The sequence below is a fragment of the Elgaria multicarinata genome, chromosome 13 (assembly GCF_023053635.1).
Source record: "Elgaria multicarinata webbii isolate HBS135686 ecotype San Diego chromosome 13, rElgMul1.1.pri, whole genome shotgun sequence".
In the NCBI taxonomy this organism is placed as follows: domain Eukaryota; kingdom Metazoa; phylum Chordata; class Lepidosauria; order Squamata; family Anguidae; genus Elgaria; species Elgaria multicarinata.
In genome coordinates, this window is record NC_086183.1 from 21,244,644 (window position 1) to 21,264,464 (window position 19,821).

The 19,821-nt window shown below is 44.3% G+C and overlaps 1 protein-coding gene across 1 annotated transcript; it reads right to left on the bottom strand.

Moving 5' to 3' along the window:
- Positions 1-1,056: 1,056 nt before the first annotated feature.
- Positions 1,057-19,396, bottom strand: IL20RB (interleukin 20 receptor subunit beta). Its single transcript, XM_063139972.1, has 7 exons — positions 19,122-19,396; positions 16,163-16,283; positions 13,841-14,031; positions 10,448-10,572; positions 5,702-5,852; positions 2,760-2,905; positions 1,057-1,202 (listed from the first exon to the last, which is right to left on the bottom strand). Exons 1-7 carry the CDS (start codon positions 19,273-19,275, stop codon positions 1,074-1,076), a joined length of 1,017 nt encoding a protein of 338 aa, XP_062996042.1. The 5' UTR covers positions 19,276-19,396; the 3' UTR covers positions 1,057-1,073.
- Positions 19,397-19,821: the final 425 nt, after the last annotated feature.

Here is a 19,821-nt window from a genome sequence, read left to right on the forward strand (position 1 = left end):
GTTGACTTTCCCTAGCTTGAGAAATGCAGTGCATACTTTCTCTGTGTTGAGAGCAATTAGAACATGAATACTCATGGGGAAAGCCCCTTCTATTGATCCCATAAACAGAAGGACCTCCAAGATTACCCTCTGTATAAGACAAAACAACAACAACAATGCACTGAAAGCCCAGAATCAAGCAGATTATAAGTGGCTATGAATATGGTCCCTGTGTTTTTATCCATGCGCTCAGTTCTGGTTCTGTGTCAAACAGGGATGGATGGATGGATGGATGGATGGTCTGCCCCCAGCCTTCCAGAAGAAGAAGAAGAGGAGGAGGAGGAGGAGCCCTGTGGATCAGACTGAGGGTCTATCTAGTCATTTCTTGTGTTTTGCAGAACCTGCTGTTATGCTTCCCAAAACTTCCCACCTTACTGGGAAACAATAAAGAGGCCTGCTACGTAATCTACAAAGCTTTATTCAGGCAATAAACTTCTCTTCCCACCTAAAGAGAGTCCAACGTCTAGGAACTTTCCTCTAGGCAAAACTATGCAAACTAAGCGAGACAATTGTCCTTTCAAGAAGAGTGGGCAGCCTTTCCCCAGAATGCTTTGAGTTCAGGGAAAATGGTTCTGTAGAAGCCTCTGGAAAGAAGCCAGCTGGGCTGACCTTCTCTCACCTTCCTTTAGCTCCGCCCATTTTAGTCTGCGGCGTACTCTAGGATCAGCTAGTCTTTTAGTGTCCTCCCCCTTGGAAGAATACTGATTTCCTGCAGACTGTGTTTTGTTTACACTTTCAGAGATAAGGTCTGGAGAAAGTGTATTCCCAGCTGGTGAAGAGCCTGTGAGAGTCACCTCCTCCACTCCCTGTATAGGCTGGAATGTTTCTGGCACTGTCTTTTCTGCTTCAGAATCTGATTCTGATTGGCTGCCTGAACCTCCTTCCCCCAGCTTAAGGGGAACAGGCCTAGTCATGACACTTGCTCCTTCTCAGTAATGGAAAGCTGTGTGTGCCCAGCTCAGGATGAGGAGGACAAAGGCAGGATTGTGTGTGTGTGTGTGTCTCATTTTGAAGTTTGCATCTTCAATGTGATATTAAAGGGTGTCATGAATCCAAAAGTGGAGAAGGAGCTCTTCAGGGCCCAGCACTTGCACAGACTCATCACATTTCTCCATGTCCTCTCCTTTGTAATTTAGAATCCTAGCAGGTGATTCTGTGAGTTTCTAGAGGAGGAGGAGAAAAAAAACCCATGGTTAATACGATGTTAAAGGTTAAGAAACATTCACTCCACTGCACAGAGATTGGGGTATCAGGTCATCAACATTTACTATCTGGGCACAGCAGTTTTTAATATTCAAAGGCATGTTCAGGACCATAGTCATAAAGGAGCTTGTGGAAGCCTGCCCTCCCCCATTTGGGTTTATTGCAGCCCCCACTCCAGTTTTCAGCTCCTGTGACATCAGATGAGCATTTTATCGCATGCTCGTTACTGGCCACTCACAGGTTTTCATGGGTCCTTTTCACGACGCCATCTGCCTCCCACTCCTCCCGCTTGTTTTTCCGTCACAAAAAAAGACCTGGAAAATCTGATTCTTTTGGCTGTGACGAAACTTGACGCCATTTCCTGCTGTGTGCAGGAGAAGCAGCACAATAAAAAACGCCCACTGAATGGGCCATGTGGGAAGAAAGAGGAAACTGTTCGTCCCTATTGTGGGACAGGAGCAGGAGGCAAAGTGAGAGTAGAGAAACGCGATCCCCCTCTCCCCCTGCTCTGATGACGCTCTATATCTAGCCCTAGAAAAACCCCAGTAAGTTCTCTTTAGCTGTCTTAAATGTGGAGCTATAAGGAAAAGAGCACAGGATAGATTCTCTGTAGTCGCTCACTAAGAAATAAAGTTGCACCTGCTTTCTGATATTGTGGCCAACTACTTCAAAGGCACTAGTATATTTGATAGGCAGTAAGTCCTTTTTAAAAATGAAAAAAGTTTATCATGTTAAGTTTTAATTAATTAATACTGAAGATAGTTAAACATGTCATACTACCTGTATCAGACCAAGGGTCCATCTAGTCATAAGAACATCAGAAGATCCATGCTGGATCAACCAAGAGTGCATCTAGTCATAAGAACATCAGAAGATCCATGCTGGATCAACCAAGAGTGCATCTAGTCATAAAAACATCAGAAGATCCATGCTGGATCAGACCAAGGGTCCATCTAGTCATAAGAACATCAGAAGATCCATGCTGGATCAACCAAGAGTCCATCTAGTCATAAGAACATCAGAAGATCCATGCTGGATCAGACCAAGGGTCCATCTAGTCATAAGAACATCAGAAGATCCATGCTGGATCAACCAAGAGTCCATCTAGTCATAAGAACATCAGAAGATCCATGCTGGATCAACCAAGAGTCCATCTAGTCATAAGAACATCAGAAGATCCATGCTGGATCAGACCAAGGGTCCATCTAGTCATAAGAACATCAGAAGATCCATGTTGGATCAGACCAAGGGTCCATCTAGTCATAAGAACATCAGAAGATCCATGCTGGATCAGACCAAGGGTCCATCTAGTCCAGTGAACTGTTCACACAGTGGCCAACCAGCTGTTGACCAGGAACCCACAAGCAGGACATGAGTGCAGCACCAGTGTCCTACCCATGTTTAGCTTCATTGGAGGCCCGTGAATTCAACCCATGGCTTCGTAAAGCAGGGCAAGTCTACCTTCTCTGGGATGTCTGTGCAAAAGCCCAGCCTAATTATTCCAAAGCATTTCTTACCAACGTGTCTGGCAGACCCACACTGGGGCAGCAGGAATACTGGCAGATCCGGCAGATTTTCCAAACGATATAAAGAAGCACCAAAACCGTCGCAACGAAGACAACCAAGAAGAGTGGGGCAAAAGTCACCCATATGGCTTTGCTGTCTGGAGGCAAAAAGAGACAAGTTACTAAAAGAGCAGAAAACCACAATGGGGGTGGGGGTAGGGCTCTGTGTTGAAAATATCTGGAAAATGGGTTAGGTGCCTGTAGCGTTACCCACATTTCTATTCCCTTAGGTATGTCTGTGTGAGTATGTCTAGAGAGTACGGAATGGGTGAGGCTGGTGAGGCTGTGGAACGGGGGGGGGGGGGAGGAGTATATATATATTTGGGGGGAGCTGAGTGGTCTGAGGTGTTCGGTTGGTGATTGGGTTTGGAGGGTAGATGTGTTTAGCTGTGTGATTTTTTGTCAGGAGTTGTGTGAGGAGTGAGTGAAAACAAGATCACAGGGACTAAGGATTGTTATTATTAGATTTGTTTCTACCAGTATTCTTAAGAATAGGCAGGAGCTTAATAGAATTTGAAGGAACTAAGAACTGTAAACAACAATAAACATTTTCTTTATTTTGCTACCATAAAACCACGTGACAGTTTGGCTGTGTCTCCTGCTCTATTGATTCATAAATAAACACTTTACATTAAACCTTCAGCCTGCTATATTCACAGAAAAGCCTTTTCCAAATCTCCTTACCTTTTCCCTCTGCTATAAGGGAAAGGTTATACTTTTCTTTTTACCCCTTCCTCAGGTATTTAAGTGATGATGCTTAGCCTGAGGGAGGTGCACACGTCAATGCCTTGTGTGTGAGGTGGCGTTGTCGCAGTGCCACTATACATTGCGTTCGCATGGTCTTGCACTCTTTTGAAGAGTAACTTGAAGCAATATGGATGGCCAAGGTACACATAGAATCATAGAATCATAGAATAGCAGAGTTGGAAGGGGCCTACAAGGCCATCGAGTCCAACCCCCTGCTCAATGCAGGAATCCACCCTAAAGCATCCCTGACAGATGGTTGTCCAGCTGCCTCTTGAAGGCCTCTAGTGTGGGAGAGCCCACAACCTCCCTAGGTAACTGATTCCACCGTCACACTGCTCTAACAGTCAGGAAGTTTTTCCTGATGTCCAGCCGGAATCTGGCTTCCTTTAACTTGAGCCCGTTATTCCGTGTCCTGCACTCTGGGAGGATCGAGAAGAGATCCTGGCCCTCCTCTGTGTGACAACCTTTCAAGTATTTGAAGAGTGCTCTCATGTCTCCCCTCAATCTTCTCTTCTCCAGGCTAAACATGCCCAGTTCTTTCAGTCTCTCTTCATAGGGCTTTGTTTCTAGACCCCTGATCATCCTGGTTGCTATGCTCCATCTCTCCATCTCTCGATTGGCTTTAAACATTGAGACAGCTTTTGACTAAATGAAGATTGAATTCCCTCCAGCTGATGGAGGGGAAGGCACGTTATAGGGCCCATCATGGTGTGAAAAGATACTGCCCTGTTAGCTGTCCCAAGGTAGAAGATATGGGCCAGATCTACACCAGGCAGGATATAACATGTTGAAAGCGGTTTGAAAACTGTATATGGAGTGTGTCCTGGGCCTAAACAGTTGTCACTACTGTTATAAACCATTATAAAGCGGTAGTGTGGATCCTGTCATGGTACATTTTCTATCAGAATGTTCCCTGTATGCTGAGTTGAGGAAGCAATACCTTGAGCCCTTAATACTTCTACTCCATGATAATTCCTCTCTAAGAATAACTCTATTATTACTGACTGGCACACAGTGTTACACATCGCATAGGACTGCCAAGTCTGTTAAACAGGCTTTGCAGAAACGGAAGCTATCGATTACTCTAGAAGATTGCACACGATAAATGCCTTGTGTAGAAAAGCTCAAAAGGTTGAAGGAACTGAGTGTGTTTAGCCTGGAAAACAGAAGACCGGGGGTTGCGCATTATAGCATTCTGTAAATACCTGTCATATAGAAAAAGTAAAAAAAAAAAAAAGTTCTCTGTTGCCCCAGAGGGCAGGACTAAATTGAATGAGTGTAGGTTTTATAGGAGGGTAGGTTTCACTTGAATATCAGGAGAAACCAGTGGAGGCTGCTGGCAATAATGTCAGTGAGGTGGTGAAACCGCTCTGGGTTTCAGTCAGAATCAGGCCGTTTCTACACCAGCCTGAAAATGCGGGCTGGTCACAGCCGAGTTCCTGTGCGTCCAAATGATACACAGGGACTTCCGGGAGGAAATAGGGACGAGCACGCAATTTCCCAGGGATAAATAATCCCTGGGAAAACCCGATTCCTCCCGCGGCCTTGGGATCATCCTGAGACCACGGGAGGTGTGTGGCTGCCCGTCCCAGCTTCTTCCCTCCTCCCCGTGAGTAGCGGGGATCAGTAGAGGGAAGGAGCCGGACCGGGAGGAATCGAGGGTTGGTGGGGTGGGGGCGAGTTGGCTCCAGCTCCTATAACTCACGCAACATCTCTCCTCCCACACTGGCCATTTGGACATAGGGGACGATCCCGGAAGGAGGTAAGTCCGGGATCGCCCCCCTCCCTCTCTCTTCACCTGAATGGTATAGAAAGGGCCTCAGTCAGAACACTAAAGGAGCTATCCAGAGTGCGGCCTTGAATAGCTCCTTTGGAGTTCTGACTTGTTCTGACTGAAACCTGGAGTGGACTCATCACCCCACTGAAATTGGAGCCGCCAGCCTCTACTGGGAGAAATATCTTGATGGTAAGAGCATTTCAACTGTGGTAGCAATTACCTTGGGGTGTGGTGGGTTCTCCCTTACAGGAGTTCTTCAAACAGAGGCTGAATAGCCATGTGTTGGAGATGTGCTATCTCTGGGATTTCAAGCATTGACCAAAGGGTTGGGTCAGCTGACCTACAAGTTCCCCTTCCATGCTTTTCTTACCTCCAGCCGTCACACACTGCACATCACTGAAATTGCTACTTCGGTTAATGGCCTCAACGTAGGTCTGGGCTCTAATACAGTATTCAGCTCCCGCTTCCATGGTCTCCAGATGTATGGCAATGCTGCTGTCTCTCACCACTTTGCGGTGCACCTAGTTTCACAAAATTCAGGGTGAAGAAAGAAACCAGGGTGGGAAAAGCTTCCAAGCATAAGACTAATGAGCCTGGCCGTCAGCACATGATCCTGCCTTGTCCTTTTCTTCAAAACTCGCATGTTAATGAATACTGTTGCTGAACAAGAAAAACAACTGCAACGTGCTTGTGAGATGCAGCCAAAATACTAAGGACAGAGATGATGCATCAATACCAGAGCTGAAACAGAACTGTTCACAGACTCTGAGATCCATCAAGCTTTCAGAATGCAAATTCAGCTTTTTGAATAACAGGCATTTATTTCTTTTGATTTAAACATCCGACTGGGGTGGGTGAGGAGAAACCCTGACTTAGGAAAATATACAGTGCAAGTAAATTCGGGTTGGAAGACCTCCTCCACTCCATGCCAGTTAGGTAATTATAGGAAGTTATGTTGAGATTAACCCATGTTCCGTGTTATAGGGAAGGGCCGAAGCGTCTAGAAGTCACCAGCTAAATTCTTTCTTGACCTCTTTGTAGGAAAGCCAAGCAACTGAGATGAAGGGCTGTTTCACAGTTAAAAAGCAGTGTGCGTTTCTCCATGTGCATCCATCATATGAGAGAAACAGCATGTGTGGATGCGGTGTATAACAACAAGATAAGAAGAGCCCTGTTGGATCAGACTAACAGTCAATCTAGTCCAGCAACCTGCTTCCCCCACAAATTCATCTGAGAATTCCATAACAGATATTACACCCCACAAGTCAATTCCAAATGTATGTCTGCAGTTTGTAAGTCTGTGGTTTTTAGAATGTTGGCCTGAGTGGGCGGAGATAGAATGTCTTGGGAGGGGGGAGGAGTCATATATAAGGGAAGGACGGAGGGGAGTGAGAGTTCTTTTCAGAGGTTCTTTTGGAGAGAACCTTTTCAGGGAGACTTGTTAGGGACTCTTAGAGTCTGTAGTGCTCTCTGTATTTATGGTACTTAAGTTCTGGGAAATTTGAGAGTCAGTGTAGTGAGTGGTGTCTTTAGAGTGTGGTGTGCACGTAGTGGAAGTATATTAATCAATACTGATAATAAAGAAAGTTCAAGAGTGATTGTGTGAGAGAAAGGAAAGCGCGAATGTGAGAGTGACAGGATTGTATGGAAGGTTTCAAAAAGGTTTTTAAATGTTGTTATTTGAAACAAAGCTTATGAACTTTTAAAAATAAATTTTGATTGTTTGTTTTAAAACTACCACAAAAATCCCACATGTCTGTTTGGCGTTTATCATCTTAAGTTTACACATTTAACACCCACTCTGACAATCATTCACCGAAGCAGATATAACTCACAGCGCATTATTATATATATTAAAATCCTTCTCCTTTTTAAACCCCTTTCTCCACATAGTTTGGAGGAAGGTGGGCTTTATCCCTTGCCTCAGGCGTATCAAGTGGTGGTGCTTGGCTTGAGCAGGGAGTAGCCTCGGCCGGGTCTGGTGTTCAGAGCCTGTGTCGCCCCATAAGAAGTGGTGGCAGACGTGAGGTCTGGTGTTCAGAGCCTGTGTCGTGGCACCCTCCCCTGCCCTTCCTCCTCAGCAACTGGTATCCTGAGGCTTGGTCTGTAGATAACACTAAGCCATGGTGTGGTTTGTTGAAATTTGACTCATCGTGTCTGAACTCATTCTCACAAACAAACCACAGTTTGTTAACCTGCTATAAACCACAAATAAAAACCATGGTTTGTTGTTGGCTTATAGGCTCGGTTCACACGTAATGAGAAACCACCGTGGGTAAATTTCCCCACAGGGCTTCTCAGTGTGGTGGTTGCCACCATTGTGAATATTCAGGCTGTGGCAGGGGAGCACTACAGCTTTTTGTTATGTACGAACCTGGTGAGGTTTTGGTTGTGGGTTGACAAGTCACCCACAACCCTAAAACACCTCATGGGTTCTGGTTGGGTTGTCAACTACCCCAACAAACTACCCACACCAGGCTCGCACCAAACCACCAATGTGGTGCACCTCTGTGCCGCAACCCATTGTTACTGATAAGCATGGCTGGCTGGGGCATGCTGGGAGTTGTAGGCCTATTTTTGGACTAAACATGCATAGGATTACACCTTAAACTAAATGGACCAGGACTGTCGGGAACTCTCCTAAGGGAGCAAAGTTCTGTAAATCCGGAGCAGGGACCTTCTCACTTCAGAACCTTGCACCTTTCGCAATGTCATGAATAATGATTCAGTTAAATCATACAAGTTCCAGCACATCTTGCAACTGGAATAACCTGTTAGCCTTCAGTGCTAACACATGCTAGTTAATGTAAGTAAGTAAATTGTTTATTTGTGTACCAAAAGCCATTAGAATAAACAAAACTCATTTAAAAAAACAAGAGCAAGATATACCTCAGTTTAAAACAATAATAAAACCTAACAGTAAAGGATTACTCCTCAAGACAGTTAGGCCTCATCTACACCAAGCAGGATATAGCACTCTGAAAGTGGTATGAAAGTGGTATATAAAAGGCCGGAGCCACACCAAGCAGGATATAGCAGTATGAAAGCGGAAGATGGTATGTGTCAATGGGCCCCAACAGTTGTCAGTGCACTTTAGTACCACTACAAAGCAGCAGTGTGGCTCCTGCCTTTTATATACTGCTTCCATACCACTTTCATAGTGCAATATCCTGTGTGGTGTAGATGAGGCCTTAGTTAATGTGAATTCGCGCTAATGTGAATTTGCGTGAATGTGGATTAGCACAAGTAAAACAAAATTCTGTTTTAAAAAAATCCGATTCAGCCAACGAGCAGATGCCGGAACGAAAAACGCCTGGCGATCCATGCAACACAAATTGAGTGGATTGAACAAAATCCATACATCTCTACTTCCCACTGCCATCATTATCCGAGGCTGCACTACATATCCCATTGCAATTGTAGTGGCAATGGGTTGGGAAGTGGGACAGGGCCTTTCCAGTTGCAGCACCCAGGGTTTGAGCGGATCCTGGGTAGAGAATTGTCTGGTTTGTCCCCCCTCCATGCAGGGGCCACTGATGCCATTGCTATGGCAGTTCTCCAGGCAACGCCATGTGGCTGGGTTTAACTACCCTTTTTTTAATTTCACACAATGCCCCAGAACAATGTTAAGCCAGGGTCATTGTGAGGAATGAAAATGTTGGTTAAGAAGGGCAAAATCAGGCATCAGTAGTTGGAGCACTGACAGCTGCCCATGGATGCCTTCCAGGTGAGGACCTCGGTCCCACCAGTGCCCAAGCTGTGGAACAGCCCAAATGGCAGCCCTTTTTCCACTGGTGTTCCAGTATGCTGCCCAAACCTTTCTGTTATGCTGCACTTTTTGGTTTGATTCAGTCTTTTCCTCCCTTGTGTGATTTTTAATATTTCATTTTTTGTTTGTTTGTTTTATTGGCTGTTTATTATTTTTGTGGTGTCCGTGAGCTGCCTGGGGGTGCTGAAGGAGTCCGTAAGGGCCCCAAAGATGGGATATAAACATTTAAATAAATAAGATATGATAAAGACCCTTGACAAGATCTGAGCCAAGTTCTAGAATGAAACAGCCCATGTGTGTATGGATCTGTAGAGTTGGGTCTTTTAAACTATGGCCCTATTTGGGTGGCCATATATATATATCAGCATCTGCATAGGCCTAGTCTGGATTTGAGTTCTTGGTTACCCTGCGGGGTGATGGGATGAAATGTTGGGAACTGGCTGTTAGAGGAATAGATCGGATGCATGCAGAACTGAGGATAATATGGATCATCCTGTCTCTTCCAATACATATACTATTGGTATCTATTCACATGAATTATCAGTTTGAATGATGGGGATATTATGCCACAATAGCTGTGGTCAGCACACTGAAAAAATGAGAAGAATAATCTCGCCCGCCCCGTAATGGGTGATATTGTGCAGAAAAGGCCGTGCTGTTTTTTTAAACTATGATTATGATTATTAATAATATTTATTTATATAGCACCATCAATTTTCATGGTGCTGTACAGAACCTCTCAGTGGCAAGAAAGCAAGAGAGCTAATGTGCATTAGCAAAAATCCCCCACTCCCCCAAGAGAAAATTGGTCAGAATACAGGTGACTTAGAAAAAGACGTTCCGCAAGTCGGATTCACAGAAATCTGAACTCTTTTGAACCCTTTCTGAATTTCTCTGACATTCTAGGAAGGCGGCTTCATGTAGAACAGCCTTCCTCAACCTGGGGCGCTCCAGGTGTGTTGGACTGCATCTCCCAGAATGCCCCAGCCAGCTGGGGCATTCTGGGAGTTGTAGTCCAACACATCTGGAGCGCCCCAGGTTGAGGAAGGCTGATGTAGAAGAAGGTGAACTTTCAAATATTTTGGCCCCAAGCAGGATATTTATATTGTGCCAAGCAGGAATCAAACTGATCCCATACTTCATTGGACAACAGTATATAGCAGAGAAACCTGAATAATGAAGGATAAAGATGAAATCCCCTCAGGAATCATTTGCTGTGCCATCCCATAATAATACTAAGGTTCGGAGTTTTTGCCCAATTTTTAAAGCTTGCCTAGTAAAAGTACTTTTCTCCCTTTCTATCTAGCCAATCCTGCATTGGGAGAACAGACACCAAACCAAACCTACCTTGCGCTCTTGGTCTTTCCTCCAGTAAAATACCCAGAATTCAAAGGCAGGGCCTAGACGCTCGAGCTCCACGAGCAAATGATATCCATCAGCTGTGACAGTCAACATAGGTGGAACAAGGGATGCTGTGAAAAGAACCACACCAATCATATCCCTAATGTGACTGCACCTAAATTTTATTCCCTAGTTTAAGAAAAGAAGGATTCACACCTGGGACAGTAGCCCAAGGAAACTCCAAAACTTGTAAGAAAGCCCGGTGGACATCTGGTGGAATGGGCCCTACGCCACCTCATACTCTCTTTTGTCTTCCTCAGTGCTGTGGTCCTGCCGCTTAAAAAAATAAAAATGAAGAGAGGAGATCTGATCATGGATTTCCAACATTTCATCTCGTTTGGCCTAAAAATTGTGGCCATGTGTCCTACGTTGCAGAGGTCACTCCTCTCTTTGAAGGCATCCTCTGTTTGAACACTGGTGATTGGGCGGATGAAAAATATATTAATTAATTAATTAAATAAATAAAATATGAAGCGCTGCCCAGTTCAAGTCCAGTTTATGGAACCTAGTGGAGGCTGAGGCCCCAGCTAGACCTAAGATTTATCCTAGGATCATCCAGGGTTCGCCCCAGCCTGAGCACTGGATCCCATGTGTATCACCTAGATGAACAGGTTTGACCCCTGGATGATCCAGGGATAAACCTTAGGTCTAGCTATGGCCTGATAGTTCCAGTGTCAGTAGGGTGGTGAATCCACTCTGGGTTTCAGTCATAACTCTAAAAGAACTTTCCACGGTGCTGGAAAAGATCAACCTGTTTTCTCCCAGGACATTTCCTGTTCAGCAGTGGTGTGCTGAATTTCTGAGGAGCCATCCTATATTATTATTATTATTATTTATTTATATAGCACCATCAATGTATAGATAGATACACAGCACGGGTCACATTTTTGGGGCACAGTTTTGCCTTTGTCCTCTATTTCTCATGAGCCATTCTTTCTTTTTCTTTTTTTCCTAGTAGAAGCTCCTCAGGGCTAAGGTGGAGCGGAAACTGGATTCCATTATCAGAGCCAGGCATTTAGCAATCTTGCATAGACTTGAAATGTCTCTTCAGTTGTTGTGATACAATTTTTTGTTTGCCTGCAGGCTTCTGCTACACTAATAGTACTGACCCGCAATAGCTAGAGCTGTGTGAAGGACAGACCAGTTCTGTCTGTTCTAGGATGGAGACTATACGAGAATAAGTGATGAGCAAGCTACATGTTCCATGGAGTATGACGGCCCTCGGCATTATGAGCAAAGTGTTATAATGTTATGGAGTGATGCTGTTCAGGATTCCAGAAACTCTATTCCATTCCTTTCCATTCCATAACAGTCAGAATTTTGTGGCTAGTGAGCACGTTCATTCCTATTTCGGGTGTTTTTTGGGGGGGCTCCTCTTTGATTCCCCCGTCCTGAAGATTGTTTGAACTTCTGCAAATCTTGGAGTTCCCCAAAGCCTGTCGACATCTCCCTTTTGTGCGTAGGTGGTTCTGTTTTGGTTACATAAACAATGGCATGACACTCACAGCTTGAAAATCAAAAACAGAAGGAATGATGGTGATTAAATAGGTGGCTCTAGAACAGAATGAATTTCTGTGCCAGGCTGACCTTTGCATTCAAAGCAATGGCCATAGGATGGATGAAAACATCCACAGTCTGACGTCTGTGAGAGAACGAGATGCAAAACACTTCATTTTAGAGAAGGATTTTCCTGCTTGTCAACTCTGCCACTTTATCTGTGTCTCAAACCAACTTGCTTCCGGGAAGCCAAGTATGGGACGGACTTCCTGAGACTTTATGGATTGTGCACAGGAGAGAAGTTCATCAGGAGCAGCTTTTCATCCTTCCAATGTTAGACAAGCTGTACCTGCTGAACTCCTCTCCTCTATACTACTATTTAAGATACAGAAGCCCTGCCCTTCTTTGCATCTGATTATCCTAAATTGTGGTCATGGATTTGGTGTCTTCTAGCAGTTGCCTAGAAGACAGGATGGAAAGCAGATTCAGCAACTGGCGAATTTTGGAAGCAACTTTGCCTGGAAGTCGCATTCTCTGAATTTCGACCCCGAGTGTGGGGTGAAGTGTGGTGATTCAGTGGACATGGGAAACTCATTTTACTCATGCTTCAAATCCCTCCCTATTACCATTATCATCATCATCATCATCATCATCATCATCATCATTGTCCTACAGGAAGGACAAGGCATCAGTGGGGTCTGACAGAGTGTCGGGATCTTGGCAGTTGTAAGGTATAGGCCTTGTACCTAGCGGTTAGATTTATTAGGAAATGCTTTGAGAATGTCAGATGTTCCGTGCAAGCTTATCTCTGTAAGCAGTTCCCATGGGAGTAGCTGGTTCACTCCTTTGCTTCGGCCTAGAAACGGCTGGTTCTCTGAGAACTTCAGAGTGTTTTGGAAAAGGTGGAGTCCGCTCTTCGAAGTGGGTTGTAACATCCCGCCCTCTTGGCACGTGGGCATGGTTTACAGGTCAGAGGACCTGTCTGTCAAGTGTCTTTGAATAGGCCTTAAAGGCTGGTGCAAAGCTGAAAAAGCTTTGCTAGGTTTCATCATCCGAGACAACGCCTGACCTCCCTCCTGCTTTGGATTCCATCTCCACTTGGGACTTTGAAAGCACTCTGCACATGGACGCTTTGCTAATTGGACTTTGGATATCTAAGAACTGCGCCATGAAAAGTAGTGAGGCTTTTCATAGACTTGGACTTGCATATGCTGTGGATTCTGTGTTTGTGCCCAGACTCAGGTGGCAAGGAGTTCCCAGTCCTTAGCAGTCCTGGGCCTGAGGCTTAACCTTTCCTGAAGTCATGGTAACGGGGTCAGCTCAGTAGAGGTAGGCTGAGACTGACAAATGCATGACAGATTTCTCTGCCCAGCTCTGGTGGCTCAGAGCAACCTTTCCTGGGACTTTGTTTTAGGAGCTTGGCCATGTCCCTTTGAGGAGCCAGCGTATGCGGCGTCTGGAGAAAATCAAAGCTGTTATTGGCATACCCTATTCACCTCTCCGAGTGTTTGCCTTAAAGATCATTTCAGAAAAAAGAGCCTAAAGCTACCTAACCATTCAGCTTTAAGTGTGTTTTGGAGACTCTGTAACCATTAAGCTTGTCTACCATGTGATTTCCTCAATAAAATAAGTCTCACTGATGTGAGTGTCTCGTGTCAGCTTGCCAGCACATGTGAATGCCAGAGGGAACAGGCAAGAACACGACAGCAGTTACCCAATGCTGACAGATATGGATCTCAGTGACAGTTAGGACCCAGAACGGGCTCATTAGGACAGTGGAAGGAGGAGAGTTGAAAGTGTCAGGTTTCCACCAGAGGCGAGAATGTGAATGAATGCACTTACTTGTGATACGATTGAAGAGCCTCTCGAGAGTGGCCCAGCGTGAGACCTGGGTCCCCAGAGCGGCCCTAACTCGTAGATTGTACGGCACAGTGGCAGAAACGTCTTCTGTGATGTCGCACTGAGTAACACTAATGCCCGTACACTCTCCAATGGGAATCCAGCTGTCATTGCCGTAGTCTCTCTCATATTCCCTGAGGAAAACCAAGGGCAAATTTAGGGGAAAGAGTACAATGTAGTCTTCTCTGCAGAGAATATTGACCTTGAACAGTTTGCTTCAAAAAAAAATCAAGGACCAGTTCCTGATCAACCCCCTTCCCTGGTGTGCTGTGTGTCTACTTTAAATTTGCAGCGGTGTGGTGTTTACTGCTACTCAAAGTTAAATTAGATTGCCTACCTGATCTCATAATGGGCTCTTACATAATAAGACATATCAGCTAGAATGGTTTCCGAAGTAAAGAGGGCAGCCCCTACAGCTAGCGAAGGTTGATTAGGATGTACTGGTAGATCACTGAATGATTTGCAATAATAGATCAACAGGGGTTTCTGACTGTGAATTGTTTAATAGTAGCAACAAAAGGCTCCTTCCCCACTTCCTAAACTGGGTTGTTAGAATATCTGGGGGCTGTCTTCACGGCGCCAGTTTCCCTCATCAGGGGTGGCGTCAGGTAATTCTGATGCTGAGGAGGGAGTGCGGGGTTTCTGGGCGGCCATCTGGGTACCAGAGCTGCGCCCGCCCTCTTCCTGGTGGAAGGCGACCAATTGCCAGTCGCCTTCCACCAGGCACCGCCCCCGGATTTGCACCGGAGTGACGTCAGAAGGCAGAAGAGCCAAACTGACATCGCTCCGATTGAAAAAGTTGGGGCAAATCCTGTTTTTTTTCAATGTGCAGATTTGCAGGAAAGCTCTGCGGTAGCTGTGAAGCTGCCCCTGAGTCATCCAATATAATAATAATAATAATAATAATAATAATAATAATAATATCATGCCTTTTCCCCAGTACTGAGACTCAATGTGGTTTACAAGATTAAAATGTATACAATTAAAACATATAAATATAAACTTACAAAAGTTAAAATAGAATTAAACCCACAGTGAAATTAAAATCATTTCATATTTTTTTTTAGAAAGCAGTAACAATTAAAAAAGAAAAGAAAAATCCAATGCATTAGTACAGGTTCAAAGTATTTCCAAAACGGTGCCGGAACAAAAAGGTTTTGCCTGCCTCCAAAAGTGTAACAAGAAGGGAGCCAGTCTAGCCTCCTTCGGAAAGGAGTTCCAGAGCCTTGGAGCAGCTACTCTCTCACATACCCATCAGGCGGGCCTTGGATGTTGGTGGCACTGAGAGAAAGGCCTCCCCAGAAGGTCTTTGAGCACGGGCAGGATCATAAGGGAGATTATGGTCTTTCAGATAACCTAGACCCAAGCTGTATAGGCAGGGCTGGTGCCAGACTATTTTGCGTCCTAGGCAAGGCAAGCTACTTGCACCCCCCATCCCACCCCAAATTGCCAACTTTGATTTTTAAGAACAGATGTTTTGTAGAAAAAAGAAAAAGCACAAAACTTGAACTTATGTTTTTTCTTAAAACAGCTAATTTGTATAAAACGGTGACCTTTAAAGGGCAGTACTGCGCCCCTCTAAGGTCTGCGCCCTAGGCGGCTGCTTAGTTGGCCTAATGGTAGCGCCGGCCCTGCGTATAGGGCTTTATAGGTCATAACCAGCACTTTGACTTGTGCCCGGAAACAGACCAGAAGCCAGTGGAGCTGTTTTAACCGGGGAATTGTATGCTTCCTGTAACCATAGGGAACTCCCAGTAGATAAGCCAAGGAAAACATTTCATCTTACATTAATTCATAAATACAAATGATAACAAAGAAGAGTTGTAGACGTAATCAAACTCAAACCAATTAAATTGTCGTCATCATCATCATCATCATCATCATCATCATCTTCATTTCTATACCACCCAATAGCTGAAGCTCTCTGGGCGGTTTATAACAATTCATAAGACAATAAAACACAGCATCAAAAATACAGCATCAAAATGAAAATATCCAAATTTTTAAACAATTTAGTCAGCTAAAAACAGTTTCAATAAAATACCAGACCTGTTTGGATGACTGGCATAAATGACCCATCATAAGGCTATACTGAATCCTGCACTTTAATCATTCCAATATAAAACAAAGAGACTCTATTTTCTATATAAAAAAGTTATTTGGTGATGATCCCTCCCTGAGTTGAGTCATATTAGATTAATTTCATCATTAAGGTCATATCCCAAACCCTCATACTCATGAGAGAGAAATTTTAAGAAAACTTACCCTTGAAACTCGACTGAATATTTTACAGTTTCTTTGGGCAAGATCACCGGCTTCCATACCAGAAAATGCTTCATATTGGTGGACAGTATTGTGATGTTCTGAGGTGCTGGCAGTAATGTGCCTTCGTGGAGAAATCACCAAGCGACACACAAAGAGAGAAAGCTAAATGTTACCATTAGCTCTATGAGTTAGGAAGGAGCTGAGGTTATGTTCACCACTAGATTGCTCTGTCAACAGAACATAGACAAGCATACTTGCGTCTACCTTTCTCTAAGCAGGGTGTGGAATCTCCTTCTTTGGAGATTAAAATAAAAATAAAAAAAGTCAAATGAGCAACTGCCAGGGATGCTTTGTGTACAGAACGGGAATGATGAACCTCAGGTATGGCTTGGGCCCCAATTTATCCCTCCAGGGTTCTGCAGTTGGCTCCGCCCCTTTCCCTGGTTTAATGCCCCCCTTCCAAAAGGTTGAAATACCTCTACTAACATTTAATTGTTGGAAGTAAGAGCTTTAAGCTAAAATATGCTGGTGTTTTGCCCCTGCCCCCTTTTGCCCCCTTCCCCAAGTGCTTTTCTGAAATTGAATTCAGCTCTTGGACTGAGAGAGATGAGACACCCCTGGTATAAAATGTCCTAGAAAAAATGGGTCAGCTACCCATGCAGAAATTACACAGCTGGATCAAAGAGCAATGCCTATACATCAATGACGAAAGGGTGGAAAATTTCTTGGGCAGGATCTACACTACAGCTTTAAAATGGTTTATAACAGTAGTGACAACTGTTGGGGCCCAGGACACAGTCCATGTACAATTTTCAAAACATTTTCAAAGTGTTATATCCAGCTTGGTGTAGATCTGGGCCATGGTTAGGAATGGTTCACACGACACACTAAGTCACGGTTCACCTGGCACGCTAAGCCATAACTTTTAGCTCAAAGTGCTTAACCACCATGGCTTGGCTTCAGACAACAGTTTCAAATGATGGTGTTTCTTAACTTTAGCTAGATTTGCCGGGGATTGAACCTGGAATCTTCTTCTGAAGCATACTAGATTGGACCTTCAAAACCAACAAAGAGACAGTCTTCCAATGCACCTGAGAGCTGCAGATTAACTTAGGTAACTGACAATCTAGTTTATGGGGCTCTGAGGGAATGGCATGGGACTGTCAGTACTCCACCCTGTCCACCAACAACCACTGCCTGAGGCCTCTGCTTTAAACTGCTCAATGGTAGGGCTGGCCCCAGACCAGGGTTTTGGACAAGAGTCTTTCTCAACCATACCCAGATATGCCATAGATTGAATGTAGGACCTTTTCCATGGAAAGCATGCGCTGCACCAATGATCTGCAGCTGGGGTCTCCAACATGGTGCTTGTGGGCACCAATGTGTCCACAAACACCTCTCCTGGCACCCATGAAGCTCCTGGTCACGCCTGATTTTTATTTTATTTCTTAAGATTTTATTTTTTAAAATTAAACGTGTATTTTAATTAGAGGCTGGCATGCTGCAAAGCAGTGCTGCCCTCCACCGCCATCTTTATGTGCATTTATAAGAGTTCTTATTCATTTATAAGAATCTGAATACAAGGCAAAGCTCAGATGCCAGCTTTGCCTTGTATTCAGATTCTTGGGCAAGTTACTTTTCTTTTAGTCTCACCAGTTTGCCTCCTTGGAAATGGGTGTTTTGTGATAATTCATGTCTGCCATGGCAGCCATTTTGAGGCAAATCCCCCTCAAAGCGGCCATATTGTGAGAGCACCCATGATACTCTTTCAAAATTCCAAATGTGCCCATTGACCCAAAAGATTGGAGACTGAGGGGCAACTTCAAGGCTCCTGCTTTTCCTTCTGATAATTCTTTTGATCTAGATAACCGTTCAAACAGAGGATTCCTTCAAACCATTGTCAACTCTTCAAATCGAGGACTTAACCTCTGTAAAATAGAATGTACGGCCACCCTTGATCTACTTGAAAAGTTGTCACACAGAGGAAGGCCAGGATCTCTTCTCGATCATCCCAGAGTGCAGGACACAGAATAATGGGCTCAAGTTACAGGAAGCCAGATTCTGTCTGGACACCAGGAAAAACCTCCAGTTAGAGCAGGATGACAGTGGAACCCATGACCTAGGGAGGTAGTGGGCTCTCCCACACTAGAGAGGCATCCAAGAGGCAGCTGGACAGCCACCTTTCAGGTATGCATTGAGGAGGGGGTTGGACTTGATGGCCTTCCAACTCTACTATTCTATAATCCCATGATACTTTCTGTCCACCTCTGTACCATAATGTGTTACCAACAATTTAAAATGGACCTCACCAGCTATAGCATGTCAATAGGCAAACTGTGCGCTACATGGTACTTTAATGCTCATTAAAGTGAAGTGAGGGAAAAGGGCGGATCATGTCACTATCCGTACTCACATGTACTACAGAGGTAAGTGAGATATTATAAAAAACTTTCTAATATACTGATGTTACACTAGTTCCCAGAATTCAAGTATACTTCCACTTTAAAGCTGTATATTATATCATTAAAAAAGCACTGACAAGTACTCAAAGACCATTTAAAAAACACTCAAAGAACAAAATACTTAAAGACCAAAACACTTAAAGACCATATGCGTTTCGACCCAACAGAGGTCTTCTTCAGTGGTCACATGAACTATATATGCACATGAAAAAACTAAGAATTATTTTCAAATTGCCATTGCCAGTCACTTGCCTTTTGGAGTGGATAGTGGGCTACTATATTTTAGCTAATATCCAAAATTTGGAATGAGGCTGCATGTCACAACTGCTAATATGGTATTTTGTTGGCAAGGAACCTCTTTTCGGTAGCAAGGCTAGCACTATTTGCACTAGTATTCTCACATGTAACTTTAGGTTACTCTAAAAGCCTGGGTGTTGTTTTTGCCACCCGCTTGCCGAATTCTTTTGAACTGGGATCACACAATTATAATCACATACCTGAGACAAAAAGGGGCATCAAAGAGAAGATGATAAAGGAAAGGAAGCGAATGGCCATTTCACTGCAAATTAGGAAGCTTGCCCAGATGTAGCTGCTGGCATTTCCTTCTCCGGGGGCAGGTCCAACTCCATGCTCCAAGGTGCATTGCAACATGGAAGTGAGATTCAGGATCCCCTTCGCTGTTGCCGCAGCGAGTAAAAACTGCTCCGGTGGTTACTTGAGTGCTGCTACTGAATCCTACCTCTAAATTCAGCTGCATTACTCAAGAGGGTGTGGCCCTAGGTAATTCGTGTTCAATAATGTGCTCAGGTAATGTCAGTCTGGGACTTTCCTACAGGTTGTGCAACTGACCTGAACAGACAAGCGATGTTGATGGTGCAATCAACTACTTGCTTGCAGTAACCGGGTATTCTCCAAATCCCGGACTGCAAGTTAAATCCAAAGAAGATGGAAAATTCCACCTAATATTGTTTTGTTTTGAATGTTCGTGGAAAACTAGGTTATGTCTGTGTGAAAAGAAGGCTGACTGCATATTAATGTCCAGCCACACCCAACTCCCATCCTTCATATCACTACCATATAATGAAAAAAATGGGAGAAGGAGGGACAATGTGAGGCCAGAGTTATGCTGCACAATTCTGGTCTTCCTATCTAGGGTGGTTACTTATGCATCACCCCACCCTCAAAATATTTATTATT

Bases quoted from the DNA above. Each gene is read 5' to 3' on its own strand.
- IL20RB (XM_063139972.1), bottom strand. From the start codon at position 19,275: ATGTTGCAATGCACCTTGGAGCATGGAGTTGGACCTGCCCCCGGAGAA. The intron at 10,573-13,840 runs GTAAGTGCATTC...TTCTTTTCACAG, and splicing joins GCTCTTCAATCGTATCACAA to CATCCCTTGTTCCACCTATG. The intron at 2,906-5,701 runs GTAAGAAAAGCA...TTTTGCCTCCAG, and splicing joins GCAGTGTGTGACGGCTGGAG to ACAGCAAAGCCATATGGGTG.